The 21,655-nt window shown below is 40.4% G+C and overlaps 1 protein-coding gene across 6 annotated transcripts in view; it reads right to left on the minus strand.

Moving 5' to 3' along the window:
• The window catches only part of PDE6C (phosphodiesterase 6C), a 65,593-nt gene that overhangs the window by 30,921 nt on the left and 13,017 nt on the right, over positions 1 to 21,655 (minus strand). For all 6 annotated transcript variants that reach the window (XM_054033314.1, XM_054033316.1, XM_054033311.1 and 3 more), the window contains exons 2-11: positions 5,772 to 5,924; positions 5,571 to 5,660; positions 5,198 to 5,338; positions 4,570 to 4,644; positions 4,414 to 4,478; positions 4,230 to 4,296; positions 3,256 to 3,303; positions 2,844 to 2,993; positions 1,617 to 1,760; positions 1,466 to 1,534 (exon numbers count right to left, since the gene is read on the minus strand). In XM_054033314.1, coding sequence (XP_053889289.1) covers positions 1,466 to 1,534; positions 1,617 to 1,760; positions 2,844 to 2,993; positions 3,256 to 3,303; positions 4,230 to 4,296; positions 4,414 to 4,478; positions 4,570 to 4,644; positions 5,198 to 5,338; positions 5,571 to 5,660; positions 5,772 to 5,870 — 948 coding nt within the window. In that variant the 5' untranslated portion in view covers positions 5,871 to 5,924. The remainder of the gene's footprint in view (positions 1 to 1,465; positions 1,535 to 1,616; positions 1,761 to 2,843; positions 2,994 to 3,255; positions 3,304 to 4,229; positions 4,297 to 4,413; positions 4,479 to 4,569; positions 4,645 to 5,197; positions 5,339 to 5,570; positions 5,661 to 5,771; positions 5,925 to 21,655) is intronic.

Here is a 21,655-nt window from a genome sequence, read left to right on the forward strand (position 1 = left end):
CATAGCAAAGTAAATAAAAACCAGTTAACTAAAGTTTTTCAAATACCTAACAAATTATAGAAACACATCAGGGCTACTTCTGTTATTAACCCCCTTCATACCCTATACATTCACTTCTTATTCTGGTGCCCTGCCAATTTCCTCTTCCTTCTATGTATGTTGTACTAATATACACACAACTATACCTTTAAATTGAGTTTTTGCCATTCTTATATACAGTAGGTTCCCATATAAAACTCAGTAATATTCATTCATGCAGACTGAATGACGAATGAGCAGAGTCAATCCAATTAATCATAAAATAAAATGAAAAAATAAAATTATTAAGAAAAACAAATAGCAAATAGCATTTTAAAGAGGCAGCTATAACTCCTTCAGCCTGCAATAGTAACTAGGATAGTCCCTTTTTATCTCTTTGGGAAATAAGGCCTTGAGCCTGCAAATATTTAAGAATGTAAATAATTTTCAGTGGAACTACTCATGTGAGTGACATTAAATATGTGCCTAAATGTTTGGAAGATAGGCCCTAAGTCAGCAGGCTGTGTATGATAGTGTATGTTAGCAATATATCTGTCCAGATAGCAAAAACACATTCAGTGTTCATTTTCTTGATCTCTATTATACCATTACTGGTCAACATAATGGTGTGAATTTTAATTATGGGTTTGTACAGTGCCTAATGCAATGGAATCCTGGAAGACTGGGGTGGCTAGGTGCTAATGCTATCCAAATAATAAAGAATTCCTGATGCAATGCTGATTTTGATAGAGATGCACCATAGATGACTTTAGCCCAAAGTCTCTTTTGTTTTAAACCACCTAACTCATCCTTGTTCTTTTCTCTCTCTCACCTATCTGACTTTAGCATCTTTCAAAAGGTATTATGCAAAGAGGTTCTACCCATAACAAATTGTCTATTTACTGAAAATTGATTGTTGCTTTGTGAACATTCAGGTCAGTCCTAGTTCCTAATTTTGCATTTTACCCCTTTTTACCTACTTCTGGCAACCAAACAATACAAGCAAAGTATTCAGTTTCCACCCTCCGTATAGTGATACTGACCATGCAGCCTAAAATAGAATTTGGTCCATTTTCTTTGAATCAGGATGCTATCATAATGATCCCTGGATAGTTCAGCTCCTCTTGAACAGTACAAAGACTTTACTTCCTACATTACCTCTGACAGATTTTCATATGAAAATCCAGGGAGAATGCTGTTTTAGTGGGTTGGTACCATGGGAAGTATATAGGTTGCATATCAGTGTATGAGAGAACCTAACATATTGCCAAAAAGACTTTTATGAGGCACCTGCACAAGATCCCTGGAGCTGATGACTAATATAAATATGTTGTATTAAGTAGAAGAAGGTTAAATAACACATTTTTAACACAAACACAAAGGAGACCCATCACAGCCTGAAGTTAATAGGCCACTGAAAGTTTAAGTATCGGGTTTCATTACTTACCAAAATCTTGAGGAGGGCTTTCTCATCACAGTCTTCAGTACTGTTTACATTTAATTTCTCTTTGTATTTCTAAAGTGAAAATAAATGAAAAATTAAGTTTCCGTTCCACAAGATTCCTATTTGAATTCTGTGGTACTAGAAAGATACTCACCAATATGGACTGAATTTCTTCAGGGGTGGCCTTTGTCTGGTACATGAGCATTTCCTGAGCAAGGTCTTTCCTGTTTTCAAGCTTATTCATTTTGTCATAGGTGTCAGTATTTAAAACAGACCATCCAAGGAATTGTGTAAGACTCTGGAACAAAACAGAGGAAAATGGAGATGATGTAGTGACAATTCATTTGGCTTAATATTAAAGGAAAACTGACAATTTGAACTCCTTAAAAGGTCCAGCAGGGTACTTATGTGCCTCCCACCAACACAGCTTCTGAGCCACAGGTACCGGCTTCCTCCTTGCCCTGGGGATGCTCAATCCCTGCTTCGCTCCAGGCCCCGCACCAACTCCACCCTTCTCCAAGCTTTCACCCCTGTCTCTTCCCACCCAGTTCTGCTCCCTCTCTTGAGTGTGCCCTGTCCCTGCTCTTCCACCTCCCCCACAGCGCCTCCTGTGGAACAGCTGATCCCAGCGGGTGTGAGGAGCTGGAATGGAGGGGGAGGAGTTGATTGGTGGAGCCGCTGGTGGGCTGGAGGCACTGGGGGTGGGGAGCTGGCTGCCAGTGGATGCTAAGCACCCACTAATTTTTTTTCATGAGTGCTCCAACCCTGGAGCACCCACAGAGTTGGTGCTCATGCTCTGAGCCCCTGAAAAACTTTAATACATGCAGCTTCACAACAACCATGTAATATAGGGAAGCATTTTCCCCATTTTGCAGATGGGGGTCTGATGTGCACAGAGGTTAAGTGACTTGCCCAGTGTATGGGTGCACACTTGCACCTGTGCAGAACCACACTGATGTCAACGGGACTTTACACAGGCTTGCTCTCAAGGAGCTCCTGGCAGGATCAGAGTCTTAGGGGTGACATCCAGTGAATCAGATGGTCTGTTATCTCTGTCCTGAAGACTACAAATACTAATTAATGTCAGTTAAATGATTTTGACCATTCTTAACTAATCTAATATGGGTTTTTTTGTTTATTTGTTAGCATGATTTTTTATGGTATCTGCCGTCTGTTCACTACTGGAAAAAAGCTCATAACTGTACAAGTGTGTAAAGAGTTTTAATGGAAATACTTTTACTATTAAGAAATTGTAATGAAGAGGATAACAAACTTTCACTATAACTGCTACCTAAAATAGTAATTTTTAACTGAGACTTAACAAAAATATCTCTTAACATTAAATGATCATCTACAAAATCTTTCTTTTCATTAAACTTACTTCAGTGATCTGTTCATCAAATTCATCAAAGGGTTTTCCATCTTTTCTGTTGTAAAATGTAGCTACTCCTACAATTTCTTCTTTTTTGTTGACAATAGGCAAAGACAGGACATTTTTGATAACCCAGCCTGTCTCATCCACAGGCCCTTTCTGCAAGCAAACCAAAAGAAGAGGAAATATTGCATATTTCTTTAAAAATAGTCATACAATATTTTGGTATTATAATTGTATAATTGTAAATGTCACAGTTGGTACCCAAAGATCACAAATAAGTACAATAACAAAATTATCAGCCACCTCCGCAACTATGGAATGTATGAATATTTGTGCAATCAACTTTATGACTAATGGGTAGATGGCATTAGGGTACTTTCCTATAATAATTACAATAAAAGAAATACTGTGTTATTACCTGAAATAAAAAATATTCATCTGCTGGTGCATTCATCATGTTACAAATCTGTGGTATAAGGAAACAAAAAAAGCCCCATTGTTTAGGTGCAGTATATACACTCAAATCCATAGTCTGGCATTTTAAAAAGGCATTTTCATTTTCTAAGAGAAAATTAACTGTCATTTTACATAAATCAAAGTATTATTAAAGTAGAATTAGCTACTCCGGTATATGCCACTTGGAGTGCTGAAAACACTCTGCCTTGTGTATGGTGCTCATAATCTATTTTATTAAGCACAATAGTTACTTAACAATATGCAGGAAGAAGGCAAAATTTTAGGGCAGGAAGTAAAGAAGAATATTATATCCAATTTTAAACTGCATGGGGAGTTTTAGGAAGAGGTAAATAGTTGAGCTAACCCCTACTCTTACAAAAAGTGCCACAGAATCAGCAATGACTACAGTACACACAGAGACCTTTAATTTTGTATCTCCTCTGAAAGACAATATCTTACACCTTGTTGAAACCTTGGTTCAGATTTGGGTCCAAACCATCTTTCTGTTTATAACCCTGTACCAGGACTAAAACTAAACAGAAAATTCTACATGTTGCTGTTTGCTGAGTTGCTGACAGATCATTCGTTTGTGAGAATGGACTTGTACGCCTGCAATGCAAGTCAGAGACCTAAATCCTCCAACCCCTGAGATGTCTTAAGATCTGTCCGGAAATCCCCTGGTTCACAGGTCATCTGCATAGATGGCTTGTCCCTCCAGGCTATTGATTGGCCCCTGTACTCCATGGCAGCTATAATCCTGGAGACTTTGTGATATTTTCACACTATTTTATTTATATTTATATGTATATATAAATACTTATTGTATTTCCAGTCATTTAGCCAATATAAGGAAGTTTTGATGATGGCTTCTGAAGTCTCTGCTTGATCAAAGAACTCTATAAAATGTGTAACTTTCTTTTTTTGCAATTAACTTACAAATCCATTTTCAGCAACATACGTTGGCAACCCGCTTACAAGACACCAGTGATCTGCAGGAGGTGACCTGTAGAGACAGAATGAGATTCAATAAGTCAGTGTCACAGATATAAACATGTTGCAGTTCTACCTGAGCAACGCCGCTTACTGCTACATATTTAACAAGCTGATAATGAATACTTACGGAATGACTTTGATTTCTTCTTTTCCATGTAAAATATAATCAATAATCTTATAAAAGATGACTTCCTAAATAAAAAAGGAGAAAAACATGCATTAATTATCCTGTGCAACTAAATTCCAAAATTATGATGTGTAAAAAGGAAGCATTTATACTCACTCTGCCATCGGGTGTTTTTGGTCCTTTATAAGGCTCTGCTTCTCCCAGCTTGATTGGCCATTCATCATAGAACTCCTAAAAATAATTACACACAGATTAACAATACAAAGCGTTTCTCAGTTATATACCAATAGGTAACATGAAATGCATGGACAATAATTTTATGCTATACTTCTCCATAACCCTACTTGGTCTGGTCACCTCTCAGAACAGTATGGAGAAAACATTGTTAAACATACACCAAACAAAAGTTTTAGCAAGTAAGTTGCAGGCTAGTGTGAAAACCAATGCCAGAAATCTGCATGGCTTTCTCAACATTTTAGTGGGTGGGAGAAGTATATAATAAAAATAACCACCTGAGCCTAATCTGCATGTCTTACGTAGATGGCCTGCCCTATTTTTATATATTTTACATGTAATTTTGGTGACTCATATTAGTTGAATATAGTTCATGCCTCATGTCATTTTGAAACCATACTTAGAAAGCATAGCCCATTGATTCCATGGAGAAAGGCACATTAGAGCTATCCATGACAGACAGATTAGGTAGTAGAGGGATTAATTTTTTATAATGATATTGAATTAAGTGAATTCTACATTTCCAAGTAATTAGTAAGATGCTGGTTACCTTCTCTTTGGTCATATCCAGCAGACCAACAGAGTATCTTTCACAGTTCAAATAAATTCGAATAGTGTACAGTGCTTTGTGAAACTGTCGCTCAATATCTGTCAGTTCTTCAAATACTTTGTTGGCAGACCATAAAAGCATCTACTTACAATGAGAGAAAACTGGGTAAATATTCAGGTAGTAAAGAGAGTGTATTACAGATGAAAAGAAAGTTTCAGATATTAAAGAATGAATTCATAATGGAGGTTGATACCATTCTGTAACATAATAAATTTTATGTATTGTCTGTGGAACAGTGTGAGACCATATCATGAGTAATGATTTTACATAAGAAAAAGCGAATGAAGGTTCTCATTAACAAATCCTTCTTTACCTGACTTCTTCGGGTTTCAATATTGTAGAGATATGTGATATGGTATTGTTTTATGGCAACAGAAACAAAATTGAGGTATTTCTTAAAGACCTATAAATGACAGAGAACAAAAATAAGACAAAATATCAAACCAAGTAATAGGTGCTGCCATATTTATTGTTAAAAGAACAATAGTATTCCTGTTTTAATGTCTAAAGTTACCTCTTCATCCTCTTTAGAGAATTCGGGGGCATTTATTTTGTTAAGTGCCATCACAACAGCAAGCACCTCCTTGCCCTGCATAATAGGGGTTGCCAGCATGCAGTTAGTTGTGTAACCAGTTTGCTTGTCCACAAAGTCAGAAAAATGGTTATTCTGAAAAAACAAACAAAAAACAAACCCCATTTAGTTATGATGAAGACCATTTATTATTTGTTACTTATTTACACAGTGCCATATATGTGAATAGAGTTTCACACTACAGAGAAAGATGGATTCCCAGCCCAAAAAAGCATAGCGATCAGAGGCCCCAATCCTGCAAATATTTGTGTGTGCTTCACTTTAACATTAAGCACATGTGTATGTGTTGGTACTGAGCTGACACAGGTTATTCTTAAAACAAGGACAAACAGGAGGAGGAAGGACAAAGGAGAGAATAATACGACTATGTGTTTATTTGGGAGGCTAATGCCTTTGACTTGAAAATAATTATTTATATTTATGTATGTATTACTAATAATATTATTTAATCATTCCTGTAGAACAAATGCTTGATATTACCTCATCATACGATTGTGAAGCTGACATAAAAACATAAGGTCACATTCTCAGGCCTGCTCCTTTCTAAATGCTCAAACTCTCACAATGTACTGCTGAGAATGCTTCTGGCAGGGAAGAGTCCCCAGCAGGTATAGACCTGGCAGAGACAGTTGCTACACTTCCCTCCTGGCCATCCCCCATTCCCTGCACAGAAGACATGCTTGGGCTACAAGGACATGACAGAGGGAGTGACCAGAGTGTGAAGGACAATCCCCAACTGATCTCTTGGGGCCATGGTCACGCAGTTAAATGAGAAGCTAGAGCCCTCTCTCTGACAGCCCACTCTTGAAACTGGATGCAGCAAAGAATCTGTGATCTTTGAAAACATGATTTGGTGTCATCAATGTGCTTTAGTAAAATGCTGTTATTGTTAGGGAATAAGTTGCTGTTCTGTGCAGCTGTTTTGTATTTATATTTTGAAGTAAACTTAAAGATCCATTTGCAATGCTGGTAAAGTAGTAATATTTAAAATCATTATAAGATATTATCAAGGAACCTGATAAAACACAAACTCTGGAGATATTTGGTTTCACAATTTGCTTGAGAGCCCCAGGATGATGGAAAATGGAAGCTGTACCCTTCCCATGCAGCCAACTTTTAAGGCTAGCCAGTCAGCTCAGTGGGGCTGCATGACTTCAGTCAAATGGTGAATGCTATTGGCCAGTGGACATCACTCTCCAAGCCTCATCAAGCTGACTGCAACTAGGAAAACTGCAGCACTTGATGGAAAGTAAAAACCTATCTTCTCATGCCTGGACTATGCTCCTTTGTGGTATATTAAAGATGAAATTGTGACCATTTGAATGTTCAGCTAAAATACATGGCTGTTATACTTGGCTTTCTTTTATTAAATGATTAACTTTTAACACAGAGGGTGAAATAAAAGTCAGCACACAAGGCTTGTGCCTTAAGACCTATTTCGAGGGATTAAATGAGATTTAAGTGGTCCATGGGCTTTGTGCTGGTTTTCTGCAGAGGGATGAATTTTACCCTGAAAGAAAAGTTCACAGAGCTTTTAGAGAACAATACAGAAGACTAACTAGCTAAGATGCTGGCACATTCAGAGTAGCAGCTTTTAAATTGCTTCTCTTTACAACTGCCTAACTTCTGACTAAGGGGCCATACTGCAAACACGTATGAACAAGAGCAGTCCCATTGACTACATGTGTGGTTGTTTGCAGGATCAGACCCCAATTAATTAGATACAACAATAAACCAGAACAAACAATAACTTCCCTAAGTTTACACACAAACAAATGTAGACAGTTTTTAAAAAAAATATGTTACTGGCAGTTTTCTGTGTGATAACCCTCTCAGTTAAGTAGTGCTTGTTATTAAGTCTCTAACCTTCATATAAATCATAACATAGCACCTGGAATAGGTTGCTGAGCCTCTTGTCTATTAATGGAAACATTGTCTACTAATGTTATTAGAGTTCATGACCCAAGGTGTTTCAGTGGACCACCTAAAAGGTTGCCGGCCCGTGCACTAGAGCCTTGCTAGATATTCACACCTAAAATCACTGAAGATTCCATCTTTACTGAGCATGTTCAAAAAGTCACACCTCCTAGAGCTGACCAGATCATGCATACGCCACCCCCACAGAGCAACTGAGCATGCTCCAGCCCAGAGCTCTGGGGTTTCAGAAGGACTTTCCTCGTAATTGCTGCTGCAGGTTGGTGTGGGGCCATGCCCCAGAACTGAGAACCTGGAACCTATCTGTCCTGTGCTCTCACTGACCCACCTGCTGGCATGTAGGCAGAGTAGAAGAGGAAACCACCTGATTCAAATGGAGATGGAACAAGAACCAGATGTGGGAGAGGGGAGAGAAAGGAATAAATTGGGACAAGGAGTCTGATGAGACTTGGAGAGGGGAGAGACACTTTGACTGGGAGCTGGGACTGCTTGGGAGCTGTGGGAGGAGGCTGGTCCTGAGAACCTTTGGAGGGGGAGATTGGAATTAGGAGCTGGTGAGCAAAATGGGAGTCTGTTGGCTGAGAGGAGTGGGGAACACTGAGATTGGACATGGAGCTGGGGGTAAGAGGGAAACTGCTCCTTGCTGGACAAGGGGGCTGAGTCTAGGAAACACTGGAGGAAAACAGTAGGGAGGGAATGAGAGACAGACCTAACGAGGAGCTGGAGTGTGGGGGGAGAACTGAGGCTTGCTGGGCAAAGTGATTGGGAGAAGGATCTGGGTAGGGAATTGCTGGGAAATACTGAGATTGGATGAGGATCCTGGAGAAGTTAGATGGGACTGAGAGCAAGAGAAGGGGATGAGGGGAGAGATGTATCAAATGAGGAGCTAGGTAGCATGAACTGGGACTGCCTGAGCATGGAGACTGGGGACAAGAAGCTGGGACAGGAAGGGGAAACTGGGGCAGGCTGAGCAAGGGAACTGGGAGTCATGGGGGAAATTGAGGTTCAGAGAGTGATCCCAGAGCAGAAGAGTAGGACTGGTTGGACAAGAAGACTGGGATTGTGATGAGAAGCCTGAGGAGTGGAGGCTGGGACTGCGTAGGAAAGGAAAATGAGACTGGGACAAGGAGCAGGAAAGAGATAGGACTGGGACAGAGACAGGTTGAAGGGAATGGGGCAGAAGAGGTCAAGCTTGGGGGAAACCAGCAGAACTGTCTGTGCCCACTAGTGCACATAGAATCATAGAATCACAGAATATCAGGGTTGGAAGGGACCTCAGGAGGTCATCTAGTCCAACCCCCTGCTCAAAGCAGGACCAATTGCCAACTAAATCATCCCAGCCAGGGCTTTGTCAAGCCTGACCTTAAAACCTCTAAGGAAGGAGATTCCACCACCTCCCTAGGTAACCCATGCCAATGCTTCACCACCCTCCTAGTGAAAAAGTTTTTCCTAATATCCAACCTAAACCTCCCCAACTGCAACTTGAGAACTTACTCCTTGTTCTGTCATCAGGTACCACTGAGAACAGTCTAGATCCATCCTCTTTGGAACCCCCTTTCAGGTAGTTGAAAGCAGCTATCAAATCCCCCCTCATTCTTCTCTTCTGCAGACTAAACAATCCCAGTTCCCTCAGCCTCTCCTCATAAGTCATGTGTTCCAGCCCCCTAATCATTTTTGTTGCCCTCCGCTGGACTCTTTCCAATTTTTCGACATCCTTCTTGTAGTGTGGGGCCCAAAACTGGACACAGTATTCCAGATGAGGCCTCACCAATGTCGAATAGAGGGGAACGATCACATCCCTCGATCTGCTGGCAATGCCCCTACATATACATACTTTCCTCCAGAACCTGGAATGGAACCCAAGACTTCTGAGTCTCACATTTCCTCTGCTGTCAACAACATTTGAAACTCACTGGCAAAGTATGCACCTTATTCTCTTCTAGTTCTGGTTCACATAGATGTCAATCTCCTATGCTATCAGTCATTCAACTAGCTCAAGTGGGAGGGGACTGTGCTGTAGATCTAAAGGTTCCAACCCTGCTGATGAACTATTACATGTTAATATGATAACACATGACAGAATTTCTGTTTTTTCAGTTTCCCTTTTTTCAAAACTGAGATGATTACACACACACACAAATTTTAAGTTAAAAAAACATTATTAAGATTGCAAAATCAGGCCCCTAAAAGTTAGGAAATGACCGAATAAAGTTACCATTGTAACATTCATTCAATCCCCTTATGCATATGCATTATGATCACAAACTATTTTGTTCCTCAGGACCCCTGCCTAATCTAGGATGGATATGCTCTGGGGATTAATCAAGATTGTGCAATGAAGGAGAATGTTGTCTGACCCCTGCCTCTTTTGTTACAGAAGTTGGGAGGTATATACTATTTGTAGTACTCGGGCAAGTGGGTCTAGGCCTGTCCATAACTAAAGGCCCACCCCCTCAATGAAGGGGGAGAAACCACTAAGTTCAGGCCACAATTGATTTTGGGGACAACAAATGAAAAAAATAGGAGTGTGAGTGAGGTCAAAGGTAAAAAGTCATGGATCCAGAGTAGAACACCAAGTAGAGAATCCCTGACAGTGTTCCCTGCTCCTCAAGGGTGTCCAGGGAGTCAGTGGACACTGCCCAGAGACATGACTGAACAACAGACTGGCTGGAAGATGTGAACTATTTTGAAGTCCTAGAAACCAGCAGGTCTAGGCCTGCCCAAAACTAAAGTCCTTTACCCTCAAATAAAGGGAGGAACCACTAACTTCAGACTCCAGTTGATTGTGGGGGACAACAAAGGAGAAAAATAGGAATGGAAGTGAGATCAAAGGATGAAAATCAAGGAACCAGGAGGGGACGCCAAGCACAGAACCCCAGCCAGCACACACTGCTCCTCAAAGGTGTCTAGGGAGTCTGTCAAAAATTGGATTCTAGCCCTGCCTTTGCCACACAGTTCCTGTGTGATGCTAGGTCAGAGACTTAAACCAAACTTTTCACAGGTGCTCAGTAATTACATGTTCCACTTTTTCTGGGTGCCCAAGCTGAGATCCTTGGGCCTGATTTGCAGAAGTACTGAGCACGCACAGCTGCAACTGAAGTTAATGGGAGCTGAGCTCGAATATATAAAGTGCTATATAATGCTAACTAGTCTGAAAAATCAAGTCCCAAGCATCTCAGACTAGGCACCCAAAATTAGAGGTTTCTTATTATCTTAATCTCTCTATTTTCTTGTCTATAAAATGGAGATAATGTCACCCTCACAGGGGTGTTGTGAAAATAAATTAAATAATGTTAATGAAGCACTCGGATACTATATTGATGAGCACCATAGAAAATCCCATGTGGAAATTGATAATTGTTTCTTCAGAGAAGGGTTTAAATAGTGTGCAATAAATAAGGCCTACGGCCGCACACTGAGCAATGAGTGTAAAACGAAATAATGAATTACTGTTCATTAACTGAGCACCATCCAGCCTGGCAACTGAATGAGGCAGGGAATCTGTGGAAAAATAGTATTTGGGTGTGTAATTAAAGACTGTATTAGGGCTGTCGATTAATCACAGTTAACTCATGCGATTAACTCAAAAAAATGAATCACAATTAAAAAAATGAATCATGATTAATCACAGTTTAAATCGCACTGTTAAATAGAATACCAACTAAAATTTATTAAATATTTTTGGATCTTTTTCAAATATATTGATTTCAATTGCAACCCAGATTATAAAGTGTACACTGCTCACTTTATATTTTTGATTACAAATATTTGCACTGTAAAATGATAAACAAAAGAAACAGTATTTTTCAATTCACCACATACAAGTACTGTAGTGCAATCTCTTTATCGTGAAAGTGCAACTTACAAATGTAGATTTTTTTTGTTACAAAACTGTACTCAAAAACTAAATAATACAAAACTTTAGAGCCTACAAGTCCACTCAGTCCTACTTCCCATTCAGCCAATTGCTAAGACAAACAAGTTTGTTTACATTTACGGGAGATAATGCTTATTTGCAATGTTACCAGAAAGTGAGAACAGGCGTTTGCAAGGGACTTTTGTAGCTGGCATTGCAAGGTATTTACGTGCCAGATATGCTAAACATTCATATGCCCCTTCATGCTTCAGCCACCATTCCAGTGGACATGCTTCCATACTGATGATGCTCGTTAAAAAAAAATGCATTAATAAAATTCATGACTGAACTCCTTGGAGGAGAGTTGTATGTCTTTGGCTCTATTTTACCCACATTCTGCCATGTATTTCATGTTATAGCAGTCTCAGATGATGACTCAGCACATGTTCATTTTAAGAATACTTTCACTGCAAATTTGTCAAAACGCAAAGAAGATACCAATGTGAGATTTCTAAAGATAGCTACAGCACCTGACCCAAGGTTTAAGAATCTGAAGGGCCTTCCAAAATCTGAGAGGGACGAGGTGTGGAGCATGCTTTCCAGACAGGGCCGGCTCTAGTTTTTTTGCCGCCCCAAGCAAAAAAAAAAAAAAAAATCCTCCGAGAGCGGACTGCCGAAGCAAAAAATGCTGCCCCTGGAATTGTGCCACCCCAAGCATTTGCTTGGTTTGCTGGTACCTAGAGCTGGCCCAGTTAAAAGAGCAACACTCCAGTGCAGAAACTACCGAACCTGAACCACCAAAAAATAAAATCAATCTTCTGCTGGTGGCATGTGACTCAGATGATAAAAATGAACTTGCGTCGGTCTGCACTGCTTTTGATCGTTAGTGAGCAGAACCCATCATCAGCATGGATGCATGTCCTCTGGAATGGTGGTTGAAGCATGAAGGGACATATGAATCTTTAGCATATCTGGCACGTAAATATCTTGTAACACTGGTACAACGGTGCCATGCGAATGTCCTCACTTTCAGGTGACATTGTAAACAAGAAGCGGGCAGCATTATCTCCTGCACATGTAAACAAACTTGTTTGTCTGAGCGATTGGCTGAACAAGAAATAGGACTGAATCGACTTGTAGGTTCTAAAGTTTGACATTGTTTTATTTTTGAATGCAGTTAGTTTTTGTACATAATTCTACATTTGTAAATTCAACTTTCATGATAAAGAGATTGCACTCCAGTACTTGTATTAAGTTAATTGAAAAATACTATTTCTTTTATTTTTACAGTGCAAATATTTATAATAAATATATATATATATAAAGTGAGCACTGTGCACTTTGTATTGCATGTTGAAATTGAAATCAATATATTTGAAAATGTAGAAAACATTCAAAAATATTTAAATAAATGGTATTCTATTATTGTTAGCGCGATTAATCACAATTAATCGGTTGACAGCCTTAGACTGTATCTTTTTAATCGGTTGACAGCCTTAGACTGTATCTTAATGCACTAGCAAAAGGGGGGCCAAAAATTAAAGAAAATAGTACTGTTTGCAGAGTACAAAGTACCCAGGGGCAGCTCTATGTTTTTTGCCGCTCCGAGCATGGCAGTCAGGTGGCCTTCGGCAGATTCGGCGGTGTTTCTGCAGGTGATCTGCTGGTCCTGCACCTTCGGCGTACCCGCCGCCGAAGCCATGGGACCAGTGGACCTCCCTCAGGCATGCCGCCTCCCCGTGGCTTGCTACCCCAGGCACGCGCTTGCTGCGCTGGTGTCTGGAGCCACCCCTGAAAGTACCACAACTGCTTGTAAGATTTGCCATTAGAAACTTCAAAGGTTGAGTATCCTCAAGAGGAATTTTAAGATCTTGAGTTCAAGGTAGAGAACTTATAAGTGTCTCTCAGTGAAGAGGTGGCATGGCAGAGATGGAAATGTATTTGGATTGGTCCTCTAATCTCTGCTTTCCCACTTGTGGAGTTTTGCCTTTAGTATAATTGTAGGATATGTCTAACTTGTAGGCCAATATAGAAATGCTGAATTGTTCAGAATTCTTTAGTGTTGTGCCCTGGAAAAGGTCTCCTTTAGTATTAGTCATTTGACATCCCAGCTTTTAAAATTTGTATCTTTCTGTCCTAGAGGAATATCTGCTAGCCCACATATCTGGGTAGTCTTCATATCTGGGAAAGGAATGAGGATTTTCTCACTAAACCAAGGTACTTTATGCCTTTTACCATATTTGCAGAGTGGTCTCTTGTATAGAATGTTTGAGCTCCTGAGGAAATAAAATATCTTCACCATAAATCAAGTTGGAAAGAATAAAAAGAGAGAAATACACAGTTTTGGTGCTTTGATATATGGGGCTATTGTTTTGAGTTTCTGTAAAATATACCCAGTTCCAAATTCATCACATTACAGCTGTCCTGTTACAAAGTTTCCAGTCAAAGAAACCAGTGTCTTCTTCCTTTTCTTTTGACCCTCAGCAAGCTGATTCTTGGTAACTTTCTATTACATTAAAATTGCTGTTTATTTCCTCTAATTCTTTCTTTATCTGAAGTAAGTAGCAGTACTGGGAGGACTTGTAGGAAATGCAGTGTTTGAGGAAGGATCTTCATTTTTATCAAGATGAGTCACCCAAAAAAGGATAATAGTAAGTTTTGGCATCTTTGAATGTCTTGACATAAGATACGTAAAAGAGGTTGCAGATTTAGCATTAGTAGTTTAGATAAATTGGGTGAGTTGTCTAATTTACAGTATGTGGATCCTTGCAAGGGAGAGGGGGCCTGTTAGAATGGAAATTTAATTAGAGAGTCTCCGTGGGCAGATTCTTCAGGAAACTGCCTCTGATTTTGTCTTATTCACCCGATACAGTTCTGTAGACATCTAAATCATGTTTAAAGCATTAAATAGACACTTGTGCTTCACTGAGATAGAGAATCTACAAAAAGAGCAATTTTATGTTCTTCATCATGGATTTTGATGCCTTGAATCTCTGGAGATTCTCTGATAGCTATTGCAAGTAGTTCAGTGCCAGTGAGTTGCAAACAAAAGATGTGACAAAGGGAAACTCTTGCCTGTTTTCTGCTTTAGGAGAAAGTCTCTGATTTGGAGCTATTCAAATAAAGGAACGCAGACAGAGAATTGAGTCCTGATCCAGCTTCCATGTGTGCCTCCTGATGTCTGTATAGTACTTGGCACAATGGGGTCCCTATTTAGCCTGGGCCTGCAGGCATTACTGCAAATTAATCAATAACAGTAGTAGGGTCTGCTAGGTCTCTGAATCCAAGACATTGTATCCCCCCTAAAGTGGACAAACACACCAAAACTAGAAGAGGTTCATGTTCTGCTTCCCAAAGAGGTGGACCTTAAGTTTGTGTTGGGAGTGCAATTATTCCAGGCCTAAGACAGAATTAGTGCTGAGGAGCGAGAGAGCTATCTGGTTATATGAGTTTTACAGTGAAATAGGAGAATCCAAGAATTGACACTAGCAGAGAAATTAGCACATGATATCTTGTGATAAATCCTTTAGTAATTTGGAAGTTCTTATTTACTACCACTGAGGTTATAGTGTAAGATAGTTAGACCGCAGAGCTCCTGATCCTCCACTCAGTTATGCCAGTTTTATCTCAATGTAACTCCACTGACTTCACCAGAGTCACACTGAGGTAAAACCAGCATAGTGGAGTGGAGAACCAAGACCACGGGGTCAGAGTCTGCTCTTTGTTATACAGGTGAGATTCACAAAACAAGATAAGCTCGTGGAGTCACCCTGGATTTACACTGTGTAATTGAAACCAGAATCTGACTCAGTTATCCTGATTCATAGAGTCATAGAAATGTAGGGCTGGAAGGGTCATCCAGTCCAGGACTACAGTCTTCTGCATTGAGGCAGGACCAAGTAAACCTAGACCATCCCTGACAGGTGTTTGTCCAACAAGTTCTTAAAAACCTCTAACGATGGGGATTCCACAACCTCCCTTGGAAGCCTATTCCAGAACTTTACTACCCTTATATTTAGAAAGATTTTCATAATAGCGAACCTAAATCTCTCTTGCTGCAGACTAAGCCCTTCTTTTCCTATCTATTGTTTTACCTCCGTGTAACTCCACAGTGTCTTCATATATAATAATTTAAAAAAGCCTCAGAGTAGCAGCCGTGTTAGTCTGTATCCGCAAAAAGAAGAACAGGAGTACTTAATTAATTGGCCTCTCAGAGTTGGTAAGACAACTCCCACCTGTTTATGCTCTCTGTATGTGTGTATATATATCTCCTCAATATATGTTCCATTCTATATGCATCCGAAGAAGTGGGCTGTAGTCCACGAAAGCTTATGCTCTAATAAATTTGTTAGTCTCTAAGGTGCCACAAGTACTCCTGTTCTTTTTAAAAAAGCCTGAAATTGTTGAAAATTAAAACCAAATATATCAATATATTTCCATAAATTTAGATACTGATCATTTGATCTCAAGTTTTAAATGATTTTAGACTCTGGGCCCAATCTTCCTCTCACTTGCACCAGTGTAAATCAAGAGTAATTTTAGTGAAAGCAATGCAGTTACATCAGTGTAGCTGGGAGGAAAATCAGGCCCACTATTTCTGAAAACAACTTGCATATATTTTTCATATGGCTGTTGCAAATCTGAAGTGAACGTGTGTAATTAAGACCCAGCTTGCATATTTAGACTACCATATATGGAGTCTGATTCTGATACCAAGTTACACCACTGTGAATCAAGGGTAACTTCACTGAATACACTATACCCATTATGGGGTAAAACAAGTGTAAGTGAGATGAGACACTGCAGATCTTCTGAAGAAGAAAATAAATTAAAAAACTGAAATCCACATTTGAATTTTCTGGAATAATTGTACCATTCATTTATAGCGAATCCAACCTTAGTTGAAAAATCAGATCAGAGAGGTTCTTACTGTCTGGTCTGTCTCCGGAAAAGCTATTTGCGCTGTAGCTAGGGCCGGCTCCAGGGTTTTGGCTGCCCCAAGCAGCCAAATAAATAAATAAATAAAGCCACGATCGCTCGCTCCCTGCGGGAGTGAGGGACCATCCGCCGAATTGCCGCCGAATACCTGGACGTGCCGCCCCTCTCCGGAGTGGCTGCCCCAAGCACCTGCTTGCCAGGCTGGTGCCTGGAGCCGTCCCTGGCTGTAGCTATCCCCTCCCATGGTCCTCATTCCAGATCTCAGGTTCTTCAATGAAAGGTATGTTTTCTCCTTTAACATTACAGCACATTTTTTGACAAGCCTTGTGTCTTTTGCAATGACCCCTTCTTATTTCTCTACTTTTAGGCATCCTGAAAATCTTAAATGTATTCTGACAAAAAAGTTATGCAAAATGTTACAAATGTTTCACGTTTTTTTTTATTGTTTACATCAGACTTAAAAAACAGTGATACAGACCAAAGTTCTGACGTTCTAGACTTCATCCAACCATTTCATGCAGTGTTGACTAAGAAATGTGTGTTATCCTATAAAATTTTCATTAGTTAATCTAAGTCTTCAGCATGTATGACTGCATTTACTGGCAAAATACAGACTCAATTTCAGTGGTGTAAATTTCTCATTGGGGTAAATTGGATCAGAAATTGGGAACACTGTCATAAGCAGCAATGTCCTGAAACCTGCACTACTTCTGACCCCTCTGTGATAGCGACACTTATTTTTGGACTCCTAGTGCCAGTGTTACCAGTAACTCAGGCTTTTAAAACAAGATGTTAACAGCTGAGTTACATCAAACTGGTATGCTTATTACTTTACCTCTTACATGCACTAACCCTGTTTTCTGACCAACTTACACAACAGTTATGTGGGCACTGGATTTTGCTTATGAGGATTCAATTGTGAATTTGAATGGAATCAGAAGTCTGGTTTTAAGATTAAGTTGGATAAGTTTATGGAGGGAATGGTTTAATGGTAAAACATAGTAGCCAAGGAAGACCAAGCAATGGTACATGAATAGCATAATGGCCAACAAGGGTCAGGCTAGAGACTCTTGCCTATATGCTCGGGGTATTACTGATCGCCATATTTGGGGTCGGGAAGGAATTTTCCTCCAGGGTAGATTGGCTGAGCCTCTGGAGGTTTTTCGCCTTCCTCCGCAGCATGGGGCAGGGATCACTAGCAGGAGGGTCTCAGCCGATTGAAGTCACTAAAACACAGGATTGGGGACTTCAACGGCAGAGTCCAGGGAAGGGTCTTGGCGGCCTGCATCATGCAGGGGGTCAGACCAGATGATCATAATGGTCCCTTCTGACCTTAAAGTCTATGAGTCTATGAGTCTATATCTAATCTTGGGTAAGAAAACATCTTCAATTTGAGGACAGAACAAAAGACTATCAATTGAAGTCAATGGACCAAAACCAGATCTTGTGTAAGTGGGTGGAATTCAGTAATGTTGGGTAGGTGATATACTCGTGAGTTCTAGATGGCAGACTTCTGCGTCATGAAGACATTACTAAGCTTCCCTATACATGTTTGGTAACTTAAATCGCTTGGAGCTAAACCCTGCTTGTTCATTTACAAAAACTCCCATTAATTTCAAAGCAGGAGAGTAAAACAGTTTTGGTCGTTATTCTTTGCCATGTAATTTATTAGCGACACAGAAAAACTGAACCCTGATATCTTCAAGATAATTAGGGTTTTTAGAGCTGAAAGTAAGCAGAGAAATAACTGTAATGTCGCTGTAATTTTGCTGTAAAGTAGTGGCCATTTTGAGACCTTTCCAAAATAAGAGCAATCTGTAGGTATGGTTGCTGTAAGTAATCATTTCCTAAAAAATAAAGAAAATCAAGCTGACTGGCACCCTCCCCCTCTTCTGGGCCGCTTAATGGAAATTGGTTCCTGTTTTTAAAATATGTTTTGTCAGTCAAGTGGTATTGTCTAGTACAACAGGCTGGAATAATTTTCACCCCTTTTCCAACAACAAGTTGCTATTCGGCATGAGAACTGGGGTGGTCTATTTTTTTCTCACGAAGATCACTATTGAGAAGATTTGCCTTGGAGCATATACTACTCAAGTTATAACATTCCCAATACAAAAGATCATTCTGCTCCATGGGTGAATGACTGTCTCTCTGGTTTTTAGTTGAACTTAGGATCTCTTCAAATTCGATTAGCCTTTCAGCTCTTCAAGAAGGCAGTGTTGCCGAAGCATTAGAATACTGCTCTTTCTCCCTCCTCCTCTAATCTTTAATAATCCTGACCTTGTTTCTTGGAAACTCCCTTCCCAAGGCTGTTCTAATAATCTCCCTCCAGCTTCCAAAGCTTGGTTTAAGATTCTCCTTCTCCATCAGACACACCTTATTATAATACTGTGTTAATTAGGGAAGTGACTACCCTTTCTCTTCTGAACAGCCAGAGTTGGAAATGGTGGCCTCTAAGAAAATTGTTTGCTTTATCCTGGGTAACTCCTCTTTTGTTCTTTTGAAGTTCAGACCTGACCATTACGTTATCTTCCAATGCAATCTACTGCAGAAAGCTGTTTCCTGGACCCAAAAAAGAGTTCCGATTTCACAGTTCTCAATATTCACTGTGGCCTTGACTTATTTTGAACCAAATTTTCACTATTCATGTAGTTTGACACCATTAAAACTATGTTCGAATTTGGAACACTGTTTCTTGAACTGGAATCTAATTCTTAGTCAAATATATTGCCTTCAATTAGCTATAAATTTGGAAAAAAATGTTAATTTACATATTAGATATTGGTTTAAATTAAAGAATAAAAGAAAACAATATACTGATTTGACTAGAAAATTACATATGTACTTATACTTAAAGGCCGAGACTCTGGATTTATTTGTAAGTCTCCAAAATCCCTCTCTTTGCTGAAGTAGTCCCATAAGTAATATCTTCTTTTAGAATTCTGAAATATTGAATGGCTGGCACTGAGAGATGCTCAATAATTGTGCACCTCATTGCCTGCAGTTACAATTACTATATTTTCCTGGCTTTTGTTAAGCGAATAGACTCAAGCTAAAAGGGTTTATGAGAATCCATTATTTTGCATTTGTATGTTAGAGCAATATATGCTACCAATCACTGAGAATAATGAAACACCATTTGTCAGGACAGCAGACCTGCCTGGCCTTCTGTTTCTCACTACTATTAAATCCTGGATTAAACACTATTAGCTCCAAAGATCAACAGGTCTCTAATCCTCAGGGGGAGGGAACTGCTGTTGTTACTAAGGTAATTATAGAAAGTCTGGATCTTTTCCTCTGGTTTTCTCTTGTGAACTGTTAGGATGAGGAGCTTCCTCACGTTTATTGGTACTTTTCCAGGTTGAAAAAAGATAATCCTTTAAGCACTGGTTACCAGGTGCTGAAAAGGGAATGTCTCATGTTTTAATGATTACTTGCTATCATTTTATTCCACAGTCACTTTTCCTATTTGAACTATCTCCTGTCCAGCCCCAAACCATTTAACCTAAAACAAACAAAACAGAAACAAACAAACAAACAAACAACAACCAGGTTCCCTATTAATGTGTGAATCAATTATCAATATGAATTCATAAAACAGTGAACAGTATCTAATACAGGGATGGGCAAACTATGGCCCACAGGCTGGATCTGGCCCCTCAGGGCTTTGGATCTGGCCCGCGGGATTGCTCCCGTGGTGACGAGGGCCCCGCGCCACTCTCAGAAGCTGCCGGCACCACGTCCCTGTGGCCCCTGGGCAGGGGGGCAGAGGGCTCTGTGCGTTGCCCTTGCCTCCAGGCATTGCCCCCTGCATCTCCCATTGGCCGGGAATGGGGAACTGCAGCCAATGGGAGCTTTGCGGGAGGTATCTCGAGGCGTGGCAAGGGCAGCGCATGCGGAGCCCTCCACACTCCCTCCCCCAGGGGCCGCAGCGCTTCCTGGAGCGGTGTGGGGCCGGGGACAGGGCAGGCAGGCAGGGAACCTGCCCTGGCCCCGGTGCGTGCCGCTGCCATCCCGGAGCCTGAACCCTACCTGCACCCCGCCCCTCCAACTCCCTGCCCAAAGCCCCCTGCCTGCACCTCGCACCCCTCCTGAACCCCAACTTCCTGCCCTGAGCCCCCTCGTGCACCCCACACCCCTCATGCACCCCAACCCCCTTCTCTGAGCCCCCTCATGTACCCCGCCCTGAGCCCCTTTCTGCACATCGCATCCCCTCCCACACCGCACATTCCCTCCCGCACCCCAACCCCCTGCCCCGGCCCTGCATACAATTTCCCCACCCAGATGTGGCCCTCGGCCCAAAAAGTTTTCCCATCCCTGATCTAATATCAGTGTGTATATATACAAGCACACACATAACATAGTCCCTATACTTTTAAATCAGTTTTCTTTCCTGTTTGCATATTGCCTTTTGTTTTCTTTCCCTTGTAGCCCCATCTTTGAAAGAAGGGGCAAAACCCTCCCGGGATAATCGTGTCATACTGAAAATCCTAAGCATTTTGGACCAGATTCTGCAATCCGTACTCAACTGAACATTATTTTACTCCATGTGGCTTCAGTGTGAGTAAAAGTGGCAGAATCGGGCCCCTTGTTAATATTGAATTAGATATACCACTATCTTAATCTGATTCCTTCCTCACCCTATGGCCAGGAAGTATTTTATTATTCTATTTTCTTTATGTGTAGTACTGGTTGGTGCAATGGTCTTTTTAAACATTGGTCATTTCCTAAAGTGATTACTTAGTACTTTAACAACATATGTTGCTGTTGAAATACAGTGTGTATAACATTAGAAAGTATTAGACATAACATCTTCTAAAGACAGTGCGGCAACCTTGAATTCTTTGTTGTGCAGTTCATATGCTGGAAGATCATAATGGACCAAATTCATTCTTGGTGTAAGCACATTAACTTGAACAACATGACATAGAGATGAATTCTTTCTCTTCTCCTTAATTGGTGACTTGCAGTTAAATACTAGACAATGAATAGGAAGTGGAAACTGGTCAGCAATGGTAAATCCCTACTGTCAGTAAGTCACAACGTAAGTATTCTTGAGACATCAGTATGTGAAAAT

The sequence above is a fragment of the Malaclemys terrapin genome, chromosome 7, assembly GCF_027887155.1.
Source record: "Malaclemys terrapin pileata isolate rMalTer1 chromosome 7, rMalTer1.hap1, whole genome shotgun sequence".
NCBI classification, from domain to species: Eukaryota; Metazoa; Chordata; order Testudines; family Emydidae; genus Malaclemys; species Malaclemys terrapin.